The following is a 20424-nucleotide window of genomic DNA, read 5'->3' as shown; positions in this document are numbered from 1 at the left end:
TGTAAATCTGTTCACTATTGTTCCAGAACTCCACAGAATCACTTCAATCACATGGGCTTAGGTGCATTAGTGTTGGTGAAATGAGAGTCTCCTGCATGGGATTCATGTAGTCAACTCAACTAGAGAAAAAAGTAAATTAACCTCCTATTAATATTTTAAATACAAAATGTCCTAATGTCTATCAAAGGACTTTCCCTTTTTTCTATGAAAAGGAAGCCAAAAAAATCAACATGTATTTAAATTTCTTCCTTTGATTAAGTATAATGGAAGAAGTATAAATAATGTTTCCTACTTCTCTTCCCCTTTAATATTGTCCTAACACATTGATCCAGACCTGAGGCATGTGGAAAACTCCTTACTCATCTCCACAAGACGTTCAAACCTCTATAAAGCTGCCTAATGTGATGTTCAAGTTCTGTGTGTTCTAGGCAAGCAGTAGAATGGGATAGGCAAACAGTTCTAGTTTAGTAGGGAGACCATGATATGGCAGCACCATCATAGAGGGATACTAAGATATTATACAGCATAATTAAAGAAGCTAGCAAGTGGGCTTAGAGAATTATCCTGTGGACTAGCCCAGTGAAAAGGGAGATTTCATAATGTTTAAAAAAAAAACTCTTGCCAGATGCTGGTGGCTCACACCTGTAATCCTAGCTACTCAGGAGGCTGAGATCTGAGGATGGCGGTTCAAAGCCAGCCCGGACAGGAAAGTCCATGAGACTTTTATCCCCAGTAAACCACCAGAAAACCAGAAGTGGTGTTGTGGCTCAAGTGGTAGAGCGCTCACCTTGAGCTGAAGAACACAGAGAAAGCGCCCAAGCCCCGAGTTCAAGCCCCATGACTGACAAAAAAAAAACACCCTTGCACATGGAACCTGCTTGTAACCCTAGCACTCAGAAAGCTGAGGCAGGAGGACTTTGAGTTCAAGGTCAGCCTAAACTACATGGGGTTTCAGTCTAGCCTAAGCTACATCTCAAGACCCTGTCTCAAAAAACAATTTTTTTTTTTTTTTTTTTTTTTTTTTTTTTTTTTTTTTGTCAGTTGTGGGGCTTGAACTCTGGGCCTGGGCGCTGTCCCTCAGCTCTTCAGCTCAAGGCGAGCGCTCTACCACTTGAGCTACAGCGCCACTTCTTCAAAAAACAATTTTTTTAAAGCCTTCTCGGGTCTGGTTGTGGGGCCTGAACTCTGGGCCTGGGTGCTGTCCCTCCGCTCAAGGCTAGCATTCTACCACTTGAGCCACAGCACCACTTCCAGCTTTTTTCTTTTTCTGCTTATGTGGTGCTGAGGAATCGAACCCAGGGCCTCATGCATGCAAGGCAAGCGCTCTACCACTGAGCTACCTTTCCAGCCCCATCCTTTCTGATCTTAATGGTCACTTCCTTTAAAGAACATTTGGCATGAAAACAAAAGCCATTACTGTTGTTTCTCTCCCCCCCCCCCCCCCCACTCCTCTCTCTTGTTTCTTCGGGTGAAGAGACAGATATTCAGCTGTTTGTGGATGAAGTTCATTAGTGGATTACCAAATTATTGACCTCTGTGTCCTATATGTTTGTATTTTTTTTAATTGTAGCTAGAGGGATGAGTAATTACTAACTCCTGTGTTTGAAGCTTTTCTCAGAATCACAACAAAGACTGACACTCTGCAAGTGTCTTAGATTATGGGTGTGGCTTTGTTGTTTTTTCAAAAAATATCTGAGGGCTGGGAAGATGGCTCAGTGGTAGAGCGCTCGCCTTGCATGCTTGAGTCCCTGGGTTCAATTCCTCAGCACCACATAAGCAAAATGAAAAAAGCCGGAAGTGGCGCTGTGGCTCAAGTGATAGAGCGCTAGCCTTGAGCTGAAGAGCTGAGGGACAGCGTTCAGGCCCCACGACCGGACCCCCCCCCCAAAAAAAAAAATCTGAGTAATTGCTTAATGTGATTTTTTTGTTTCCTACCTTTCCTAGGCTTCTAAATATTCGTTTACTGATAGTACCCTTTCTTATGTTTGCTCTTACAATTTTAATAAAATATTTTCTATAATAATGGGACTTTATCAAAGTATGTTTGCTAAGTCTGGGGGGATACCAGTAGTGAGGCTTGAACTCAGGGCCTTGTGTTCTTATTAGCGTGAGTTTTTCCTTGCACCTCTAGAAGATGTACCAGAGCTGGACATGGTGGTTCACACTTGTAATCCTAACACTTGGGGGTTTGAGGTAGGAAAATCACAAGTTTGAGGCTAGCCTGGGCTACATAGCAAGATGTTGTCTCAAAGAGAGAGAGAAAGAGAAAAAAAGGAAAGGAGACGAGAAGATGATGTATCCAGACTCCTTCAGTTGCAAATAAAAGATAACCCCAGTAACACTGGCACTTACAATTAAGGAAATCATTGACCCAAATAACTGGAAAGCCTAGAGGGCAGTCAAGCTTCAGCGTTAGTTTACTCCAGAAGCTCAGAGATGTTATAGACACCCAATTTCTTTATCTCTCTCTACTTGTAAGGTGTTAGCTTCCTGAAGCTAGTTCTCTTTGTAGATACACAATGGCTGCTACTGCTCCCAAGACCACATGCTTTCTCTTTGCAGAGAGAAACAAACAGAAACCAGCACATTTTTAGTTGGATAGCAAAGATCTTTCTAAACCAATCATGGTAGCCAGGAGTATGCCATCCACTAATTGGCATAGGCTTGAGTTAATGGGCTGTTCTAATTTTGTTTACAAAAATCAAAGACCATCACTGAAGTCTAAGAATGAAGTCAGGAGGAGAGGATTGGAGGTGGGGGGGAAGGGTATTCATCCCATCCAGATGGCAGACTGGTAGAATGGTTTCTAGGGAAGCAAGCACTATGTTTATTACTGCAATACTGTTACACAAACCTTATTTTTGCATCTGCAGGCTCTTTGCCAGAGAAGATAGCAAGCACGTGGTACAGATAGTGGGACTTCGGGAGCTCCAGGTGGACAGTGTGGAGTTCCTCTTAGAGGTAATTGCTTCTTATCTCTTCATTACACCCCTATGGAGCCTAAGTTCAGGGAAGGAATTCATTTTGTTGCCCAGCAAGTGTGATGGCCTCAGATCTAGATAAAGGGTGTGACAAGCAGATCACTTCACATTTGGGAAACACCAGTCTTCTCTTGAGAACAGAGCTTATTTCCCCACAGGGTAAATAGAGTGGAGGTGGGGCATGAGAGAGAAGCTAAAACATAGCCCAAGTTTTAAAGGCTGCTATTATGGGTTTTTTTGTTTTTTGGATTTTTTTTGTGGCACTGAGCTCTAGAACATAAATGTTCTTACTTAAATATAAAGATTTTAATAACTAATAGTTTCACAAGGGCTCAAAATTCAAAGGGTATAATAGAAATTCCCTCCATGCCCTTTGTCTGAAGAAACTGGTTTTATTAGTAATTTTGTGTATGTTTCCAAAGGAATTTAAAAATTATCTTTTAACCTTACTCATGTAACTATAACCCCTCTGTACAGTATTTCAACAATAAAAAACATTTTAAAAAACAAAAAAAATCATCTTTTATTAAAACTTCTCATTTTAAGACAATAGAAGTAATACTTGCTCATTATGAAATCTGAACACTACTGAAATATATAAAAAGGTAGAGAATAAAGCATTTTTTTTGGGGGGGGTCCGGTCATGGGGCCTGAACTCTGGGTCTGGGCACTGTCCCTCAGCTCTTCAGCTCAAGGCTAGCACTCTACCACTTGAGCCACAGCGCCACTTCCAGCTTTTTTTTGCTTATGTGGTGCTGAGGAATCGAACCCAGGGCCTCATGCATACAAGCCAAGCGCTGTACCACTGAGCCACCTTCCCAGCCCTAAAGCATTTTCTAACATACTATCCTCAATACTGCACACATATTTCATCAACTGGTCATAGTTAGGTTTTATTTTAATTTTTTTGCTTATAGGGGTAGTCTAGGCATTTATTAACTTTTGTAGAAATATATATTGGTGAACCTTCCTTGAATGGTCTTCAACCCTGAAGAGAGAGAGAGAGAGAGAGAGAGAGAGAGTGTGTGTGTGTGTGTGTGTGTGTGTGTGTGTGTGTGTGTGTGTGTGTGTGTGTGTGTGTGTGTGCGTGTGCATATTTGTTTATGTGTTTGTGTGTGTTTATTGTAAATCAAACCCAGAGTCTTGCACATGTTAGGCAAATGCTCTACCATTGAGCTACATCCCCCTATAATCCTGGTTTTACATTAAACCACAGGTATTTTTTCTTGTCCAAAACTTATCTAATTATTTTTATTGTGAAAAATAGCACTATTCAGAAAAATACATGAGACCTAAATATGTATAGTATAAAGAAACAGTTACCTTAGAATCAAATACCCAGATCAAGAAATAAAACATTGCAGGAAGCGGAAGTGTGGCTCAAGCGGTAGATCATCCATCTTGAGTAGAAAAAGCTATGGGACAGCCAAGCCTTGGTTCAAGTCCCAGTGCTGGCATAAAATTTTTTTAAGCAAAAAAAAAAAAAAAGAATCCCAATGTAGGCCCTAGGTATGGGCATTATAATTATCTTAAAATTGAAATATAGTTCACATACCATAAATTTCACCTTTCTAAAATACATAAGTGGGTTTTGAAATATGATTTTTTTTTTTTTTTGCCTATCTTGGGGCTTGAACTCAGGGGCCTGGGCACTGTCCCTGAGGTTCTTTTGCTCAAGGCTAGCACTCTACCACTTGAGCACAGTTCCAATTTTGGCTTTTTCTGTTTATGTGGTACTGAGGAATTGAACCCAGGGGTTCATGTACGCTAGGCAAGCACTCTACTACTGAGCCACATTCCCAGCTAAAATACTTTAAGATATACTTCACATAGCATAAGTCACCTTTTTAATTTTTTTTTTTAATTTTGAGACAAGGTATTACAGCTTAGGCTGGCCTCAAACTTGCAAATGTCCTGCTTCAGCCTCCCACATGCTAAGATTATAGATATGCACTACAACTCCAAGCATATACAGCCTTTTAAAATATAAGATTCAAAAATTGTTAAAGCATATTCATAAAATTGTACAATCACTGCCATTAATCTCAGAAGTTTATATCACCCCCATAGGAAACCCTCATTAGTAATCACTCTATTTCTCTTGCAAATGTGTGGCAACCACTGATTTCTTTCTAAATGACTTTGCCTAGTTTGGTATATCATAAGCAGAACAATATATAACTTTTTGTCTCTGGATTCTTTTGCTTAGCAGTTTTCAAGGTTCATCCATGTTGTAGCAGGCATCAGTATTTCCTTTTATGGAAGTTCCATTTTATGGCTGATTTATGTCTCATTGTATGGATATGCCACATTTATTTATGAGGTGGACATTTGAGTTGTTTCCATTTTTGGTCACTATAAATAATGTTGCTATGAATATCAAGTATAAAAGTTTATGTGGAGATATATATTTTCAGTTTTCTTGGGTGTATGCCTAGAAGTGGAATTATTGGGTCATATATTTGGACAAACTACTATACTGTTTTCCAAAGCATCTGTGTCATTTTACATCCCACATATGAGGGTGAGCATTCTTTTAGAAGCTCCCCAGGTGATTCTTATATGCAGCCATCATAGTCATTTTTCTAATATGTCCAGCAAGTGAAACTCATGTAATAGAGAAAAGGCTAGGACCCGCCAAAAACCTGACAAACCTTACCTAGTACACATTCAAGTACAGCCTTCCAGAGAGAAGTGTCTGAGCCTCTGACCAAGCTCAAGGGACCAGGAATGACAGTGGCGTTGGGCAAAGTAGAAATGTCTGCAAAGAATAACAAAGTTAAAGCTTCTCTAGCTGATTCTACTCTCAGTCTTTCATGCCTGCCTTCTCAATTTACTCTAATAATAATTGTAAATGTTCACTGACACTTATCTACCAAGCATTTAGTAGAGATTAATGTAAATACCATGTCATTGAATCATCATGAAATAAAGTAAAGATTGTAAAGATTGTAAAGATTCCAAATGGAAAACAGATTAAAATTGACATCTGAGAACCAGATAGCTAGTGGCTGACAGATTCCAGTTGGGATTCATACCCTTTTCACTGTATTACACTCCCTATACTGTCTCATTAAATGAATTTTTATTCTCAAGAAATTAAGAAAAAGACATTTACTGGGTTAATGTTTCTGGCAATATCTTCTATTATTATTCACCTAAAATTGGATATTTGGAAGGCTGTTGTTTAACCTCAAATAGCAGTCTTTGTGCAAAATGCTGTCATTACATTTTCAAAACTGATAGTTAAGACTTGTGTGGTGATGCATTTCTATAATCCTAGCCCAAGGAAAGCTAAAGCAGAAAAATCAGAAGATCAAAGCTAGCCACATAGTGAGACTATGTCTAAAACAAGAAGAGTTAAGTCTTGGGATGTGAAATGGCAAGGTGGCCCACCATTGATTTGCAGCTTTTTAAATAATGTCTTTTCCTAGTACAAATAGGTAAGTTTTACTTATCACTGAGGGCTGAAACTTTATATTTGAGATCTAAACCCAGAAGCATCTGAATGTGGCCATTTTAGAAGGTCAGCTAAGGGCCTTTTTCTAGTGACGACAAAGTCAGGAGTGGCACGGTGTGTGGGATATGCCTGTCTCCCCTAAGGCTGTGAGCATTATTAAGCTATAGCAACATTTCTTCATGTAGCCATGAGTGTCAAGTGAGTCTGGTCCTCATGATTCCATTGTCTCTAGAGATTAGACCTATTAAATGAGAAAAGTACAGTGTGAGAAAATCTTTTTTCTGGCTAAGGACTGTAGTGTGCCTTGTTTGTTTTTGTTTTCTTTTCAGTACTGGGTATCAAACCCAGGCCCTTACCTTGCATATGCTAGACAAATGCTCTGTAACTGAGTCACATCCCTAGCTCCACAACTCTGCTTAATGGGCCGTCTGCATTGAGTAACCTCTCCCTCTTGGAAAAGTTTATTGTTCCTAAGAAATTTATTATTCAATATAAGGTTTTCTTTATTGCCATTGATATTCCCTGAGTCTGCAATCCTTGTGTTGTACAGGCAGAAAGACATCTGAAACCAGTGTGGAAAGTTGACATAAATTATAGATATCTGACACGGTTACTCTCATAAACATTTAAGAACACTTGGTAAGGCAGATGTCACACTGCCACTCTCTCAGGTGTCACGCTCTGCTCCATGCAGGTATCACCATGCCTCTGCTCAGGTGTCACCTTCAGCTGTTACTCTCACAGCTCACCCAGGCATGGCCACTTGTTGCCTGTCTACACCTGGCAGCCTCATTTTTCACACAGGATTGTCCTCCAGGGAATTTCTCCTTTTGGGTTGATCTGACTGCATGATCTTACCAATGCAGGAATTCTCTACCAAACACTCACTGCCTCATCACTTTCCCCAGATTTAAAACAAAGAGGTTTGTGTTTTGTTGTTGTTTTTGTCTTTCTGTCAGGTAACTAGTAAGCATTTTTTGTTTTGTTTTAGAGATTTGAAGGCTTTTAAGTTATTCCTATAGCCATTTCACATAATCTTGGTATCCATTCTAAGACTTCTGATTAAAAATAAACTTCCTTTAAAAAAAATAATTGTTTTAGTCAATGGCTGATGCCTATAATCCTAGCTACTCAGGAGGCTGAAATCTGATGATCACGGTTCAAAGCCAGCCCAGGCAGGAAAAGCCGTGAGACTCTTATCTCCAATAAACCACTCAGAAAACTAGAAGTGGTGCTGTGGCTCAAGTGGTAGAATGCTCACCTTTAGCTGAAGAGCTGAGGGACAGCACCCAGGCCCAAAGTTCAAGTCCCACAACCAAAAAAAAAAAGAATTGTTTTGTCTAATTGATACCAAAGGCCCATACAAAAAGAGCTACCTTGGGCTAGAGGTCTGACTCAAATAGAACATTTGCCAAGCAAGTACAAGACCCTGAGTTAAGATCCCAGCACTGTCAAAAAAAAAAAAAAAAAAAAAAAAGGTCAAGTGCCCAGAGCTCATGAGACTGGAATCCTAGTTATCAAAGAATCTAAAATCAGAGGATTTCAACTGAAGAGCCTGTAAAATTCATATCTCTTATTGAAACAAAAAGCTAGAAATAAAAGTATGGCTCAAGTAGTAGAGCACTAGTCTTGCGCAGAAAAAGCCAAGCACACGCGCATGTGCATGCACACAGACCCTGAAGTGCTTATGACCCTTCAGTGACTAAAGTCTTATGGAAAGATGGAGAACTAGAAGCCAATGCTATGAATTCTTGTGCAGATTTTTTTTTAATCTTTGAGGCATGGATGATAGCAGATGGTTGGGTTGGATGATAAAAGGAAATGAGCTAACGTATTTAAAATGCTTAGTTAGCATGTTATTACTAGCTAATTTGACACATATTATTCAGAAGTCCCTAAATGTCTCCCAGCACCATAGAATTACGCAGTTGTCTCTCCTTCCTATTGCAGCAGATTCCCATCTCATTATATATAAACATGTTCTAAATGTCCTTCAGACTTTAATAAGGGAGGGAATTTGAGGAGGAGGTAGTGAGAGTTGTTTGTATTATTTTTGTTCAGCTCCTACACTTATACTTCACAAATAAATATTCATTCTCTCCCTCCCTCCTTTCCTCTGTTTTTCTCTTCATCCTCTGCTTCCTCTCCTCTTTTTCTTTTGGTGATTCTGGGGCTTGAGCTTAGGGTCCAGCCTAGCTTTTTGCTGATTCTTTTGGAGCTGAAGTCTTTTGAGCTTTTCTGCTCATGCTGGATTTAAATCACCATCTTCCATATCCCAGCCTCCTGAATAGTAGCTAAGAGTACAGGCAGGCACCACTAGTGCCTGGCCCTTCCCTCTTTCCTATTTCAACTTGTCCTCAGAAACCCATAGTATGTCGACCTATTAAGCTGTATTTTCCCATGCAACTTTATAGTTATGAAAACAATTTAAGTTTCTAAGCTTACTCAAAGATGCTAGTTCTTTTGTATCTTTGTAAAACACTAGCATTTATTGAGAACTTACCAATCATAGTACTATGTGCTGTACATGCATTATCCTTTCCAGTCCTCATACATGTACTATAAGCTACAGTCCCAGCCCTCAGGTGATCTCTTTAAATTTTTAGCAGAAAATTTTCAAAATCACTATTTAAATACAATTCTAGTTAGAGGCATGACGCAAATGGTACAGAGCTTGCCTACAACAAAGCCCTGAGTTCAAACCCCAAAATTGCCACACAAAAAAAAAGAAATATTTTTAAATGGATTTCAAATCTCACAGATAATCTTTATTTTTTGTCTTTTTACAGGTAATCTTTAGAAACAACTATCACTTGTACCATGAAATAAAAAATTGACTAGGTACTGGTGGCTAACCCCATAATCTTAGCTATTCAAAAGGCTGAGATCTGAGGATTGTGATTGAAACTAGAAGTCAGAAAACTTTGTGAGACTGTTATTTACAATAAAATAACAAAAAGCCAGGCTGAGAAGGTGGCTCAGTGGTCGAGTGTTTGCCTTGCATGCATGTGGCTCTGTCTGGGTTCCATTCTTCAGCACCACATAAGCAGAAAAAGGCAGAAGTGGCGCTGTGGCTCAAGTGGGAGAGCACTAGCCTTGAGCTGAAGGGCCAAGGGACAGCACCCAGGCCCAGAGTTCAAGCCCTACAACTAACAACAACAACAACAAAAAGCCAGAAGTAGAGGTGTGATCAAGTGGTAGAGTTCCAGTCGAGCTGAGTAAGGCCAATTAAGGCCCTGAGTTCAAATTCCAGTACAGGGACATACACACACAAATTTAAATTACCTTCCCTTGAGATATTTTGAGGCCTGTTATTGAAATTTGTCTCTTATCAACTTTTAGTTGTTCCTCCTCTCTCTCTCTCTCTCTCTCTCTCTCTCTCTCTCTCTCTCTCTCTCTCTCTCTCTCTCTCTCCCCCCCCCTCCCTCCCATTTTCCCTCCCTTCCTCTCTTTCCCTATTCCTCTTTCTCCCTCTCTATCCTTCCAGTCTTGCTCTTGCTAGGTAGACACTCTACTACTCAAGCCCAGCCCAGTTTTGGGGCTCTTAATTTGGAAACTGGCTGGGCTGAATATGGTTTAAATCAAAATTCTGAGAGATGGAGAAAAAATGAGATAAAACTTCTTTTCCCTTAGTTAACTGCAAAGTAAATGGATTTAAAATAAAAGCCCCGGGCTGGGAAGGTGGCTCAGTGGTAGAGCGCCTGCCTTGCATGCCTGAGGCCCTGGGTTCGATTCCTCAGCACCACATAAGCAAAAAGAAAAAAGCCGGAAGTGGCACTGTGGCTCAAGTGATAGAGTGCTAGCCTTGAGCTGAAGAGCTGGGGGACAGCGCCCAGGCCCAGAGTTCAGGCCCCACAACCGGACCCAAATAAATAAATAAATAAATAGAATAAAAGCTCCCTTTGCTTAGTGTGGTTCTAGAAACCACATGAGCTTTGGAGACGGACAAACTGAATGTAGAATTTGGCTCTGTCATACAGTAGCTATTTGACTATGGGCAAATCAGTCTTTGTATTTGTTCTTCAATGGTAAATGGAGGTTTTGTTTTTTTTTAAATCATAACACAAATTAGGCTAACATTTAAAGATTTTTTTTTTATTCTCATCAGTGACCTCTCCTCCCCGTGTCTAAAATTACACAGATTGTGCATTCCTGTAATCCCTACCCTTGGAGAGCTGAAATCAAGGCCAAGCTTAGCTTCATAGCTGTTGTGGTCAGAGGGATCCCAGTTAGTCCTTACTCCCAAGCAGGGCTGAGGGAAGATGGATCTCAAGAGAAGTAAAGGACTTATAACAGTTGAAATAAATCACTGCTCCTTGGTCCTACATAGTGAGCCTGGCCACCTTCATGCCTATATCCCAGTAGAACAGGTGGATGTGATCATTCGTTCCATGATGCACATTTCTGTCCTCTGCTTCAGTTACTAAGACGGATGAGTACCATGAGACCTTGCTTTGGAGCCAAGTTATTCCCTGGGGACTATAGTAAGACTAAATCCATCAAGGATATTAAAAAGAGTATATGAGATCAAGAAGTAAATTAGCTCTTGAGCTATTGAATGTTCTCCCACAAGATTAGTATTCCTTGTTGTTTTCATTGCCCTTGGGTACTTACTCTGTATGATTTAGTGTCTAGGCAGTTTTCCACCTGGACAGAAAAAAACTGCAGTGTACTGACAAAAATTATATGTCTGGTCTCTCCTGCTTACTTAGCCAACTCTTTGGAGCCAGAGGGCTTTGCTTACTCTTAGAGGAAGTCATCCTATGGATTTTATTTTTAGGTGATCTTAAAAGGCAGCAAGGAGCGCAGCACCGGGGCCACTGGGGTAAATACAGACTCCTCCCGCTCCCATGCCATCATCCAAATTCAGATCAAAGATTCAGCCAAGAGGACATTTGGCAGGTGAGCTGGAAATAGGCTAAGAATTGCATTGTCTGCCTTCCTTAATGTGACTTTGAAATATGTGTTATCAACAACAGGATACCCTGCTACCATGGAGTCTTCATTTCAGGAATGTAAGAGTAGAGTTGTTAGGCCTGAAATAAATCATTGTACTAAAGTGCCATCAGTTGATTAACCATGAAGTAATGACCCATTGTTGGTCAACCCTAAGTTATTAAAAGAGACATTGATTGCTTCTAATGTGAAACACAGTATCAGCAGAGAAACAGCAGAGAATGCATCTCAGAGAGCTTGCAGTCCATAAATGGGGAGGAGAGATTAATCCATTCTTCTTGAAAGAAGCCATAAGACAATTGGATACATTCATTGCTTCAGTGGTGCTATCTTAGCAAACCCTGCCATGCTGATGGATGAGCCTATCTCACCTCTTGAGTAATGAGTCTTTCTTTTCTTTTTCTTCCCCCCTTTTTTTTCTTCTGGAAAGCAGCCCACAAAAGTTTCAACTTAATTATCTAAGTGGTCATCTAAGTGATTTGCATTATGGCCATTTGGCATTATGGGAAGAATGCTTTACTAATTTCACTCATCGTTTCCCACAATGGTTAGAACCAACCAAAGTCTCCAAGTGATCACTGCCAGCAGCAGCTGACAGGGCAAAAATTTGTGATGTTTTTTGGAAAGCTGACAGCAATATCTTTTCTTTCCTGAGATAGAGCCAGTGCTGATTTTTTTTCCCCCTGTGATCACAAAATGTAAAAATAAACCAAAGACCCACAGAAGTCATTCGTGCTGTGTCTTTTCTCTAGGATCTCTTTTATTGATTTGGCGGGCAGTGAAAGAGCAGCAGATGCCAGGGACTCAGATAAACAGACCAAGATGGAAGGCGCAGAAATAAACCAGAGTCTTCTGGCTGTAAGTTGCTCCAGATTTAAAAAAAAATCCTTCCTGAGTACTTTTGCCCCTTACATGCAGCCACAGTGTATAAGAGTGGTATCAGAACAGCTGTCAGCTGACAATGGGATTCCAGGGCTGGAGAAAGGCTACCCGGTTAGATGCTCAGCAATGCTAGGCAGCTCTGCCCTTCTCTTTCTCTGGTCAATCCTTGCCAGGAACAGACATTTCTGCAGTTGCTAACTGGCTCACTTAGTAAGCTTTTTTCCTTATTCCAAAATTTTAAATTGTATTAATTGAGGAAAGAAGATTGAGAAGACCAACTAAGGCTACATAGTGAATTACAGTCCAGCAGTGAAATCCTGTCTCAAACAAAACTGAAAAAAGGAAGGAAGGGGAGATAGGGGAGATTGGGTTAGTGTGATTAGCATATATTGTGTGTATGTATGGAAATGTCACCATGAAACCTCCTTTGTGCAACTAATACATGCTAATGTCTTAAGAAAGATCTTTTAAAAATTGTATTCACTTCTCAAGCATAGAAAAACATAACATAGAGCATAGTCATCTCTCATATACCTATCAACTAGCTCCAGTACTTATCCACAGTTGAAAAACCTAGCCTGGCATGATGACATACACCTATGATCCCAGCTACTCAGGAGGTGGAAGTTGGAGGATCTCAAATTCAAGGCCAGCCCAACAAAAATTTAGTGAGTCGATCTCAAAAGCAAAATACAACAAAAGGGATACTCAACTGGCAGAGCAAGTTCCTAGCATGCTCAAGGCCCCGAATTCAATCCCTAGTACTATGAGGAAAAGAAAAGAAAAATACTAACCAAGTCAATCCATTAGTGAAGTTTGTTGGCCATTCCATTTTAATACGGAAGAGGTAAAATTGACCTAAGAGATTAACAGGTATTGGTGGCCATACTTGGATTTGATTGTTGGAGAAGCAAGTGTAATTCAAGGGCAGATTATTCTCTTTATTCCTCTCCTTGGGGATATCAGATTTATTTTTTACTAATGGAAGATATTGTCATGTGTGGTGGAGTTGAAGCATAGCCTGGGCTACATAGCAAGACCCTGCCCCTCTCCCCCTCAAACAAAAAAGAATACTGACTTTTTGGCTAGAGTAGAGGTGAGACAGTGATAGGCCTCTGTGGCTGCAACTAAAATTAGCCCCAACAAACTCTGAGGGCTCATTTCCTGTACACCTCTCTGCACCGCTGCTTCCAAGGGATTGCTTCCTTCATCTTCCTCCCCTTTGCAGTTATTGTCTTTTAGCCTAGATGCATGATTCTGAAATAGAGGGTTTCTCCTCCTTCACCTTGACTTCCCCATTCCTGCCTCTATTTTTGATGGGCATATTGCCCTTGGCCGTCCACATATCCAAGTTTCTAGTGATGTCCAATGAGCCCTTCTTACCAGGGGGCCATGGCCAGGAGCAAATGCAATTTCCTTTTCATTGTCTGCTCTTCAACTCTGAGGGTGGATAGTGAGCTGGTTTCCCAGTGCCATTCCTCTGACTTTAGGCAATATATATCCCAATCAGCACCTGTAGGTGTGTGTGTGTAATTGAGGAAAGAAGGAAGTGCCTATCGTTATTTTTATATTTCTGTACATCAGTAGTTAGGAAGATTGTGAGGAGTGAAAAGGAGCTGGTAAGCTAGGACACCTCTACACGAGCTTGGACTCCAGGAGCTGAGGGTAAGTCCTCCACCCAAGGCCAATGCTATGATCATAGGATTTATCTCACTCTTAAGCTGGGAGGCCCTTAGGGAAGCAGCTCAAGTCTTGTATGGTGTGACTTGTTGAACCAAAAATACCTGGGCATTTTGACTTCCTTCTGTGAGAATTGCCTGAATGTGGAGTAAGATAAACTTCTTATGGACATAGTATCTGATCTGTTACCCACTTTTCACGTGGTATTTGACGTCTCTCTTACCCCCCACTTTGCAGCTGAAGGAATGTATCCGAGCACTGGACCAGGAGCACACCCACACTCCATTCAGGCAGAGCAAATTAACCCAGGTAAAGTTAAACATGAGCCTTGCATTTATGCTGGTTCTTTCATTGTTCCTACGTCCCTTTGTTCATTTAGGGAACATCCATGCCAGAAAGCATGGTACTAGGCCTCATGGGAGAAGGGAAGAAGGCACTGCAGTGCCTCTACGAGTGTGCTGTATAGAGTAGTGGAGGGAAGTGCACCTTCTCGGAACCCTCACCAGGGCAGGGTGTTATCAATCTCTAACTTTATGAATTAAAAAAATATATTTTCTTGTGGTTTGTATTTCTTTGATTAATGGTGATGTGAGTATCTTTTTCTGTGTTTATTGGGCATTTATATTTCCTGTTTTGTGAGATGCCTTTTTGTGAGCAGAGGGACACTATGACCTAACATCCTGCACATAATAAATACTATGTCTTTGTTACTCATTGACCTGTCTTTTGATTTCAACAGGTCCTGAAAGACTCTTTCATTGGCAATGCCAAAACTTGTATGATTGCCAACATCTCACCAAGCCATGTGGCTACTGAACACACTCTCAATACTTTGCGCTATGCTGACCGGTAAGTTGGATCCGAAAAGGCAGGGGTGTGTGTGTGTGTGTGTGTGTGTGTGTGTGTGTGTGTGTGTGTGTGTGTGTGTGTGTGTGTGTGTGTGTGTGTGTGTGTGTGTGTGTGTGTGTGTGTGTGTGTGTGTGTGTGTGTGTGTGTGTGTGTGTGTGTGTGTGTGTGTGTGTGTGTGTGTGTGTGTGTGATATATTTGTGCATGTGTCTCACACACACAGTGATATGACATGTGTGTGTGTGTGTGTGTGTGTGTGTGTGATATATTTGTGCATGTGTCTCACACACACAGTGATATGACATTGAGCTCCACAACTCTTTCTGGAGCAACTAGTGATTTGAAGAATGTGACCTAGTAGGTTCTGCTTTTGTAAATGTGACAAGAGAAAGATGGTATATTCTCTTGTTCAAGGGAGGACTCTATTAGTATCATTTCAGTGGCCATTAGAAAATGAAATACTAGGGCTGGGAAGTTGGCTCAGTGGTAGAGCGCTTGCCTTGCATGCCTGAGGCCCTGGGTTCGATTCCTCAGCACCACATAAGCAAAAAGAAAAAAGCCGGAAGTGGAGCTGTGGCTCAAGTGGTAGAGCACTAGCCTGGAGCTGAAGGGCTGAGGGACAGTGCTCAGGCCCAGAGTTCAGGCCCCACAACCGGACCAAAAAAAAAAAATTTAAAAAAAAAAAAAAAAAGAAAATGAAATACTAAGCTAAGCACCAGTGGCTCACACCTGTAATTCTAGTTACTCAGGAGGCTGAGATCTGAGGATCCCGGATCAAAGCCAGCTCGGGTAGGAAAGTCCATGTAACTCTTGTCTCCAATAAACCACCAGAAAACTGGAAGTGGTGCTGTGGCTCAGTGGTAGAGCACTAGCCTTGAGCTGAAGAACTAAGGGACAGCACCCAGGCCCAGAGTTCAAGCCCCATGATCAACAAAAAAAAAAAGAAAGAAAGAAAAAGAAAGAAATATTAATCTAGCATGGTAGGCTCAATGAGCTTTTTTTCCTTAATTGTAAGGCATAAAATATATATTAGCTGGGCACTGGTGCTTCACACCCATGATCCTATCTGTATTTTGGTTGGAAGCCAGCTTAAGCAGAAAAGTCTGTGAGACTCTTCTTTCCATTAACTACCAATAAGCTAGAAGTGGAGTTGTAGCCCAATTGGTACAGTGCTACCTATGAACAAAAAAGCTCAGGGGCAACACCCAGGCCCTGAGTTCAAGCCCTAGACTAGCTTACACAAGCACACACTTGTGTGTGCACACACACACACACAGAGAATATGTATTATACCTGGTTATATAGGTACAGACATATTAAAAGAAAAAACTGCAGACATAGAAGGGGGAAACTCAGAAGTTGGTGGCAGAGCTAGCACCTCTTGACTGCCTGCAGAGGTGCCTGCGCCTCTACCTGAGGTGTCTTTGATATCTGCTGGCATCTCTACCATCTCTACCCTTGAGGCCACATGTCTCTTACAGTGGGAAATACATATTTCTTTCAATAGTGGGCTTTGAACTCAGCAGCTTGTGCTTGCTAAGCAAGTACTCTACCACTTGAACCACACCTGCAGCCCAAGGATATTTTTGATTGTCATGACTTGGAAAAAGCGCTACTGGCATCTGAGGGTAGAGGCCACTACTATATACACAGAACAGCCCCTTACAATAAGGAATCCTATCAGGTATAAAATATTAATGGCACTAAGGTTGAAAAGCCTCAGGACTAGGTAAGTCACTTTTCTCTAATGGAAGTAGCACAATCCTACTTATTTCTGGAGATTTTGCTTCCTGAAATGTCCAGTGTGCTTGAGGTAACTCTCCCAGAAAAGCCTGAGAAAGTATTTTGCAAGAAAAGAGGACTCTGTTTGTAGCATGGTGGGTGCTGGGAGACATGAACTCCTGGGCCAGACCACCTTCGAGAAGCATGGCATGAACCCTGCATGAACACTGTATAATAGTTCTGAGACTTGCACCCCTGGCACATCCCTCAGATGGGGCAATGGCGATTTCCCAAGCTCTTCTGATCATGAGAATGGATGCCCTCTTATATTCTCAGAGAAGATCTGCGTTCCTCACTCAAGTAGAGCAGGCTATCTCATGCTGAAACAGAATGCGCCCTGTTCCCTCTTATTCTTTTCCAGATTAAAAATAATAATAGTAAGTGCCAACACTTGTCATATTTTTCTTAGTTGTTGTTTTTCCTGAAGGCTATAGAACACACATTACAGACATATAGGAATGCATGTTTAACATTAAATGTCATTTTCAGGGTCAAAGAACTAAAGAAAGGCATTAAGTGTTGTGCTTCAGTTACCAGTCGAAATCGGTCATCTGAAAACTCGTCTCCAAAACGAATTCAGAGCTCTCCCGTGGTCCTGCCAGGGGACAAGTGTTCTCCAAAGAAAGTTAAGCTGGGGCTTCAGCAGTCCCTCGCAGTGGCAACAAGCTCCACAAGAGGGAAGGCCCATCCATTGGTCAGCCACCCTCCCAATATCCCTTTCACCTCTGTACCTAAAGGCACTGGTAAAAGGGGTAGCTCCAGAGGGAGTCCTCCCCAAGAGTGGGTTGTGAAGACCAGCCCTGCCAAAGGAACCACACTGTCTGGACATTTTGCCAAAAAAGGAGCAGAAGAGTCCACACCATTGTTCTCTGAGAAAAATGTAACTGGTCATAAGACTGCCCTTGGGTGGGCAGGCAGGGACCCAGGCCCAGGAGAAAGCCTGGTGCATGGCAAGCTACCTACCAAGTGTAAGAAGGTACAGACTGTGCAGCCAGTACAGAAGCAACTCCTATCACGAGCTGACTTGTGCTCTAGCAACCACCACCAGTTAGCAGAGGAGAGTAGGGAAGGCACGGCAGGCATGCCTGCCAAGCTTACCTCTGAAGCTTGGACAAATATCCCTCCACATCAGAAGGAAAGGGAGGAACATTTACGCTTTTATCACCAACAGTTCCAGCAACCACCTCTCCTCCAGCAGAAGTTAAAATACCAGCCACTGGAGAGGTTTTTATGCCAACACAGGCCCTCAGATGGTCAGCTCCAGAGCGAGACTCCTCCTGTTCTCCACTCTGACAGCCATGATGGAGCCCAAGCTGAGGACCTTGATGACAGTGACTTCAGTGAAGATTCTTTTTCACACATTTCGAGTCAGAGGACCACAAAGCAAAAGAATACATCTGAAAGTGAAAGCTCGTTCTTCCTGCATCAGAACAGGGAGCGGGATCTTGGGGAGCAGGCGGCAGAAAGGCGGCAGTGTCTGCTTTTTAGCTCCAGGATGGATGGTGATGAAAAGGGTCTGACTGAGGGCTGGGTATGTTCCAGAGAACTCATAAGAAGTCACAAAAGAGCAGCATTCAATCATAGCTACAACCCAAGTGAGGTGTACTTAGACTGGAGCAGAGAGGAGGACTCGTCCTCCTCAGGGCCTTCTCCCAGAGACAACCTGGCAGAAAAGCCTTCCTGCTCACAGGTAGACTTTATATATGGCCAGAAACAAGTTGGGACTCCCATCTTCGCCCTTGGACAGGACACCTTCAGAAGTGGGGTTCCTGGGCAGGCTGAGGGCAGTTCACCATCCCTAGAAGATGGTTTTTCTTCACTATCTCATATTGCAGTTCCTGGATCCCCAGACCAGAGAGATTCAATCCCCACACTGCAGAGAGAAGGCAGTGAAGACAGCCCAACTCAGCCTTTCCAAAAAGACTCTAGAGAACCGTTAGGCAACTGCTCTGAATATGCTTCTGGACTAATGGCTCCTCTCACAGTGTCCCTCCTGGAGACCCCAGCTCATAAGGGTCCTCTTCCTTTGGAGCAGCTGGCCCAGGATGAGGCAGAGCTCACAAGGGGGCCAGCTGTGGGCCATGGGGTATCCTCTGGTGATCAAGAAGCAGCCTTGACAGTGCATTCAGCAACGGGGCACCTGTGGCTGTCCTCATCTCCGCCTGACAATAAGCCTAGTGGTGATCTTCCAGCTCTGTCCCCGTCACCCATTCATCAGCACCCACAGGACAAACTGCCCAACAGGGAGGCTGAGCTGGGTGAGGTCTGCCAGAGCACCGAGCCTGTACATTGCTCCCAAGAACACGTGGGTGGAGAGCAGTATGATGCTGATGCTGAGGAGACAGAGTTGGGTGGCCCCTGGGGTTTCCTAGAAAAGTCGTTCTCCAATATCCATACTGGGGTATCCCATTCTGGACCTATACTTACCCCACATACAGGAAATAGTGATATCGTTGGTCAGCCATGGGTACAGAAGATAAAGCATCCTTCAGAGCTCAGTTGGCAGGAGCTTGGCTTGTCCACAGACCCCATCGGGTTGCCTTGCTACAATGAGGATAGCGCATGGCTCACACGCAGGCCAGACTCAAGGTGCTTAGCATCTCTAGACTCTCCTCTGCTGCCCCGCTGCTCTGCCAAGACTTCAGGGTTACTTGGGCAGCCCACTCTGAAGCAAGCACAGTAAGTTGGAACCCCTTGCGCACCCCACTGCCTGTCCCACTTAATGTTTTGTCACAAAAAAAAGGCAGCCATGCAGGGATGCACAAAATAGAACTTGCCTCTCTGGGTGGGCAGTCCCTGCTGCTCCATTGTGTATCACTAGAATCTGACAGGAGATAGATTTCCCCTTCTAGCTCAGCCTGCCTGCTTTTGTCCTGGCCCTAGATAGAAAGAAATGAGAGCAGACCTTATGCTAAGTATGTCAGCTTCACTGACCAGTCTTGAGAGCCTTTCTCAGAAAGCCAGAGGGCCGGGCACCCATGGCCTGTAATCCTAAGGAGTCTGAGTCGTGAGGATCACGGTTCAAAACCAGTCCGGGCAGGAAAGTCCGTGAGACTCTTATCTCCAATAAGCCACCAGAAATCCTGAAGTGGTGCTGTGGCTTAAGTGGTAGAGCACTAGCTTTGAGCTAAAGGGCTGAGGGACAGCACCCAGCCCCCCCCCACAGCCAACCAAAAAAAAAAGTCCCGGGGAACAAAGAAGCCACACCTGCCCTATCCCTTAGTATCTGGAGAGGAAAGGGTAGCTTGAAAAGCCCCATCTGTTTTGCTCTATTTTCTTGGTGCTCTCTAAACCCTTGACTGGTCCTGAGAAAAGAAGTGGGGAGGGAGATAGTGAAACAGCCCTGGTCAAAACCTTGGGTGGTTAACTCCTTGCCCGTAAAGGAAGCTCAGTTTCAGAAAGCTGCCTGAGAGGATAGGCAGCGAGGAGGATCACAGTTTCTTCTCTGGTGTTCCCAGGAAGGTGGTCATCCGAGCACACCAGGAGCAAATGGATGAAATGGCTGAGCTGGGATTCAAGGAGGAGACCCTGATGAACCAGCTAGCTTCTAATGTAAGTAGTGTTGGCTGGACACTCCGGGGTGTTGAGGATTAACCTGTGGCTAGTTTGATGGCAGTCCACGTTTACTGTGGTGTGTGTGGGTTCTGCTGTCACACTAACACAGTTAAGGCTTCGCTCTTCCTGCCACTGATCTGAGACAGCTTGAGAGGGAGGGTCCAAGTATTGCCCATCCCAAGCTAAGGCTTCCAATCTTTCTTGTAGCCACACTGCACTGTGACCATAGCAGTACCCAGCCTATAGCCTACAACATGCAGACCACAGGGTATTTCTACCTA

At 42.8% G+C, this 20424-nt stretch overlaps 1 protein-coding gene across 1 annotated transcript in view; it reads left to right on the top strand.

Moving 5' to 3' along the window:
- The window catches only part of Kif24 (kinesin family member 24), a 50941-nt gene that overhangs the window by 28263 nt on the left and 2254 nt on the right, over positions 1-20424 (top strand). Inside the window, exons 6-12 of the mRNA XM_070008947.1 lie at positions 2874-2961; positions 11222-11343; positions 12150-12255; positions 14197-14268; positions 14699-14808; positions 17078-19267; positions 20047-20140. Coding sequence (XP_069865048.1) covers positions 2874-2961; positions 11222-11343; positions 12150-12255; positions 14197-14268; positions 14699-14808; positions 17078-19267; positions 20047-20140 — 2782 coding nt within the window. The remainder of the gene's footprint in view (positions 1-2873; positions 2962-11221; positions 11344-12149; positions 12256-14196; positions 14269-14698; positions 14809-17077; positions 19268-20046; positions 20141-20424) is intronic.

Source organism: Dipodomys merriami, unplaced genomic scaffold, assembly GCF_024711535.1.
Source record: "Dipodomys merriami isolate MVZ:Mamm:240054 unplaced genomic scaffold, mDipMer1.0.p SCAF_11, whole genome shotgun sequence".
Lineage (NCBI taxonomy): Eukaryota > Metazoa > Chordata > Mammalia > Rodentia > Heteromyidae > Dipodomys > Dipodomys merriami.
This window is presented reverse-complemented; position numbering and strand designations above follow the sequence as displayed.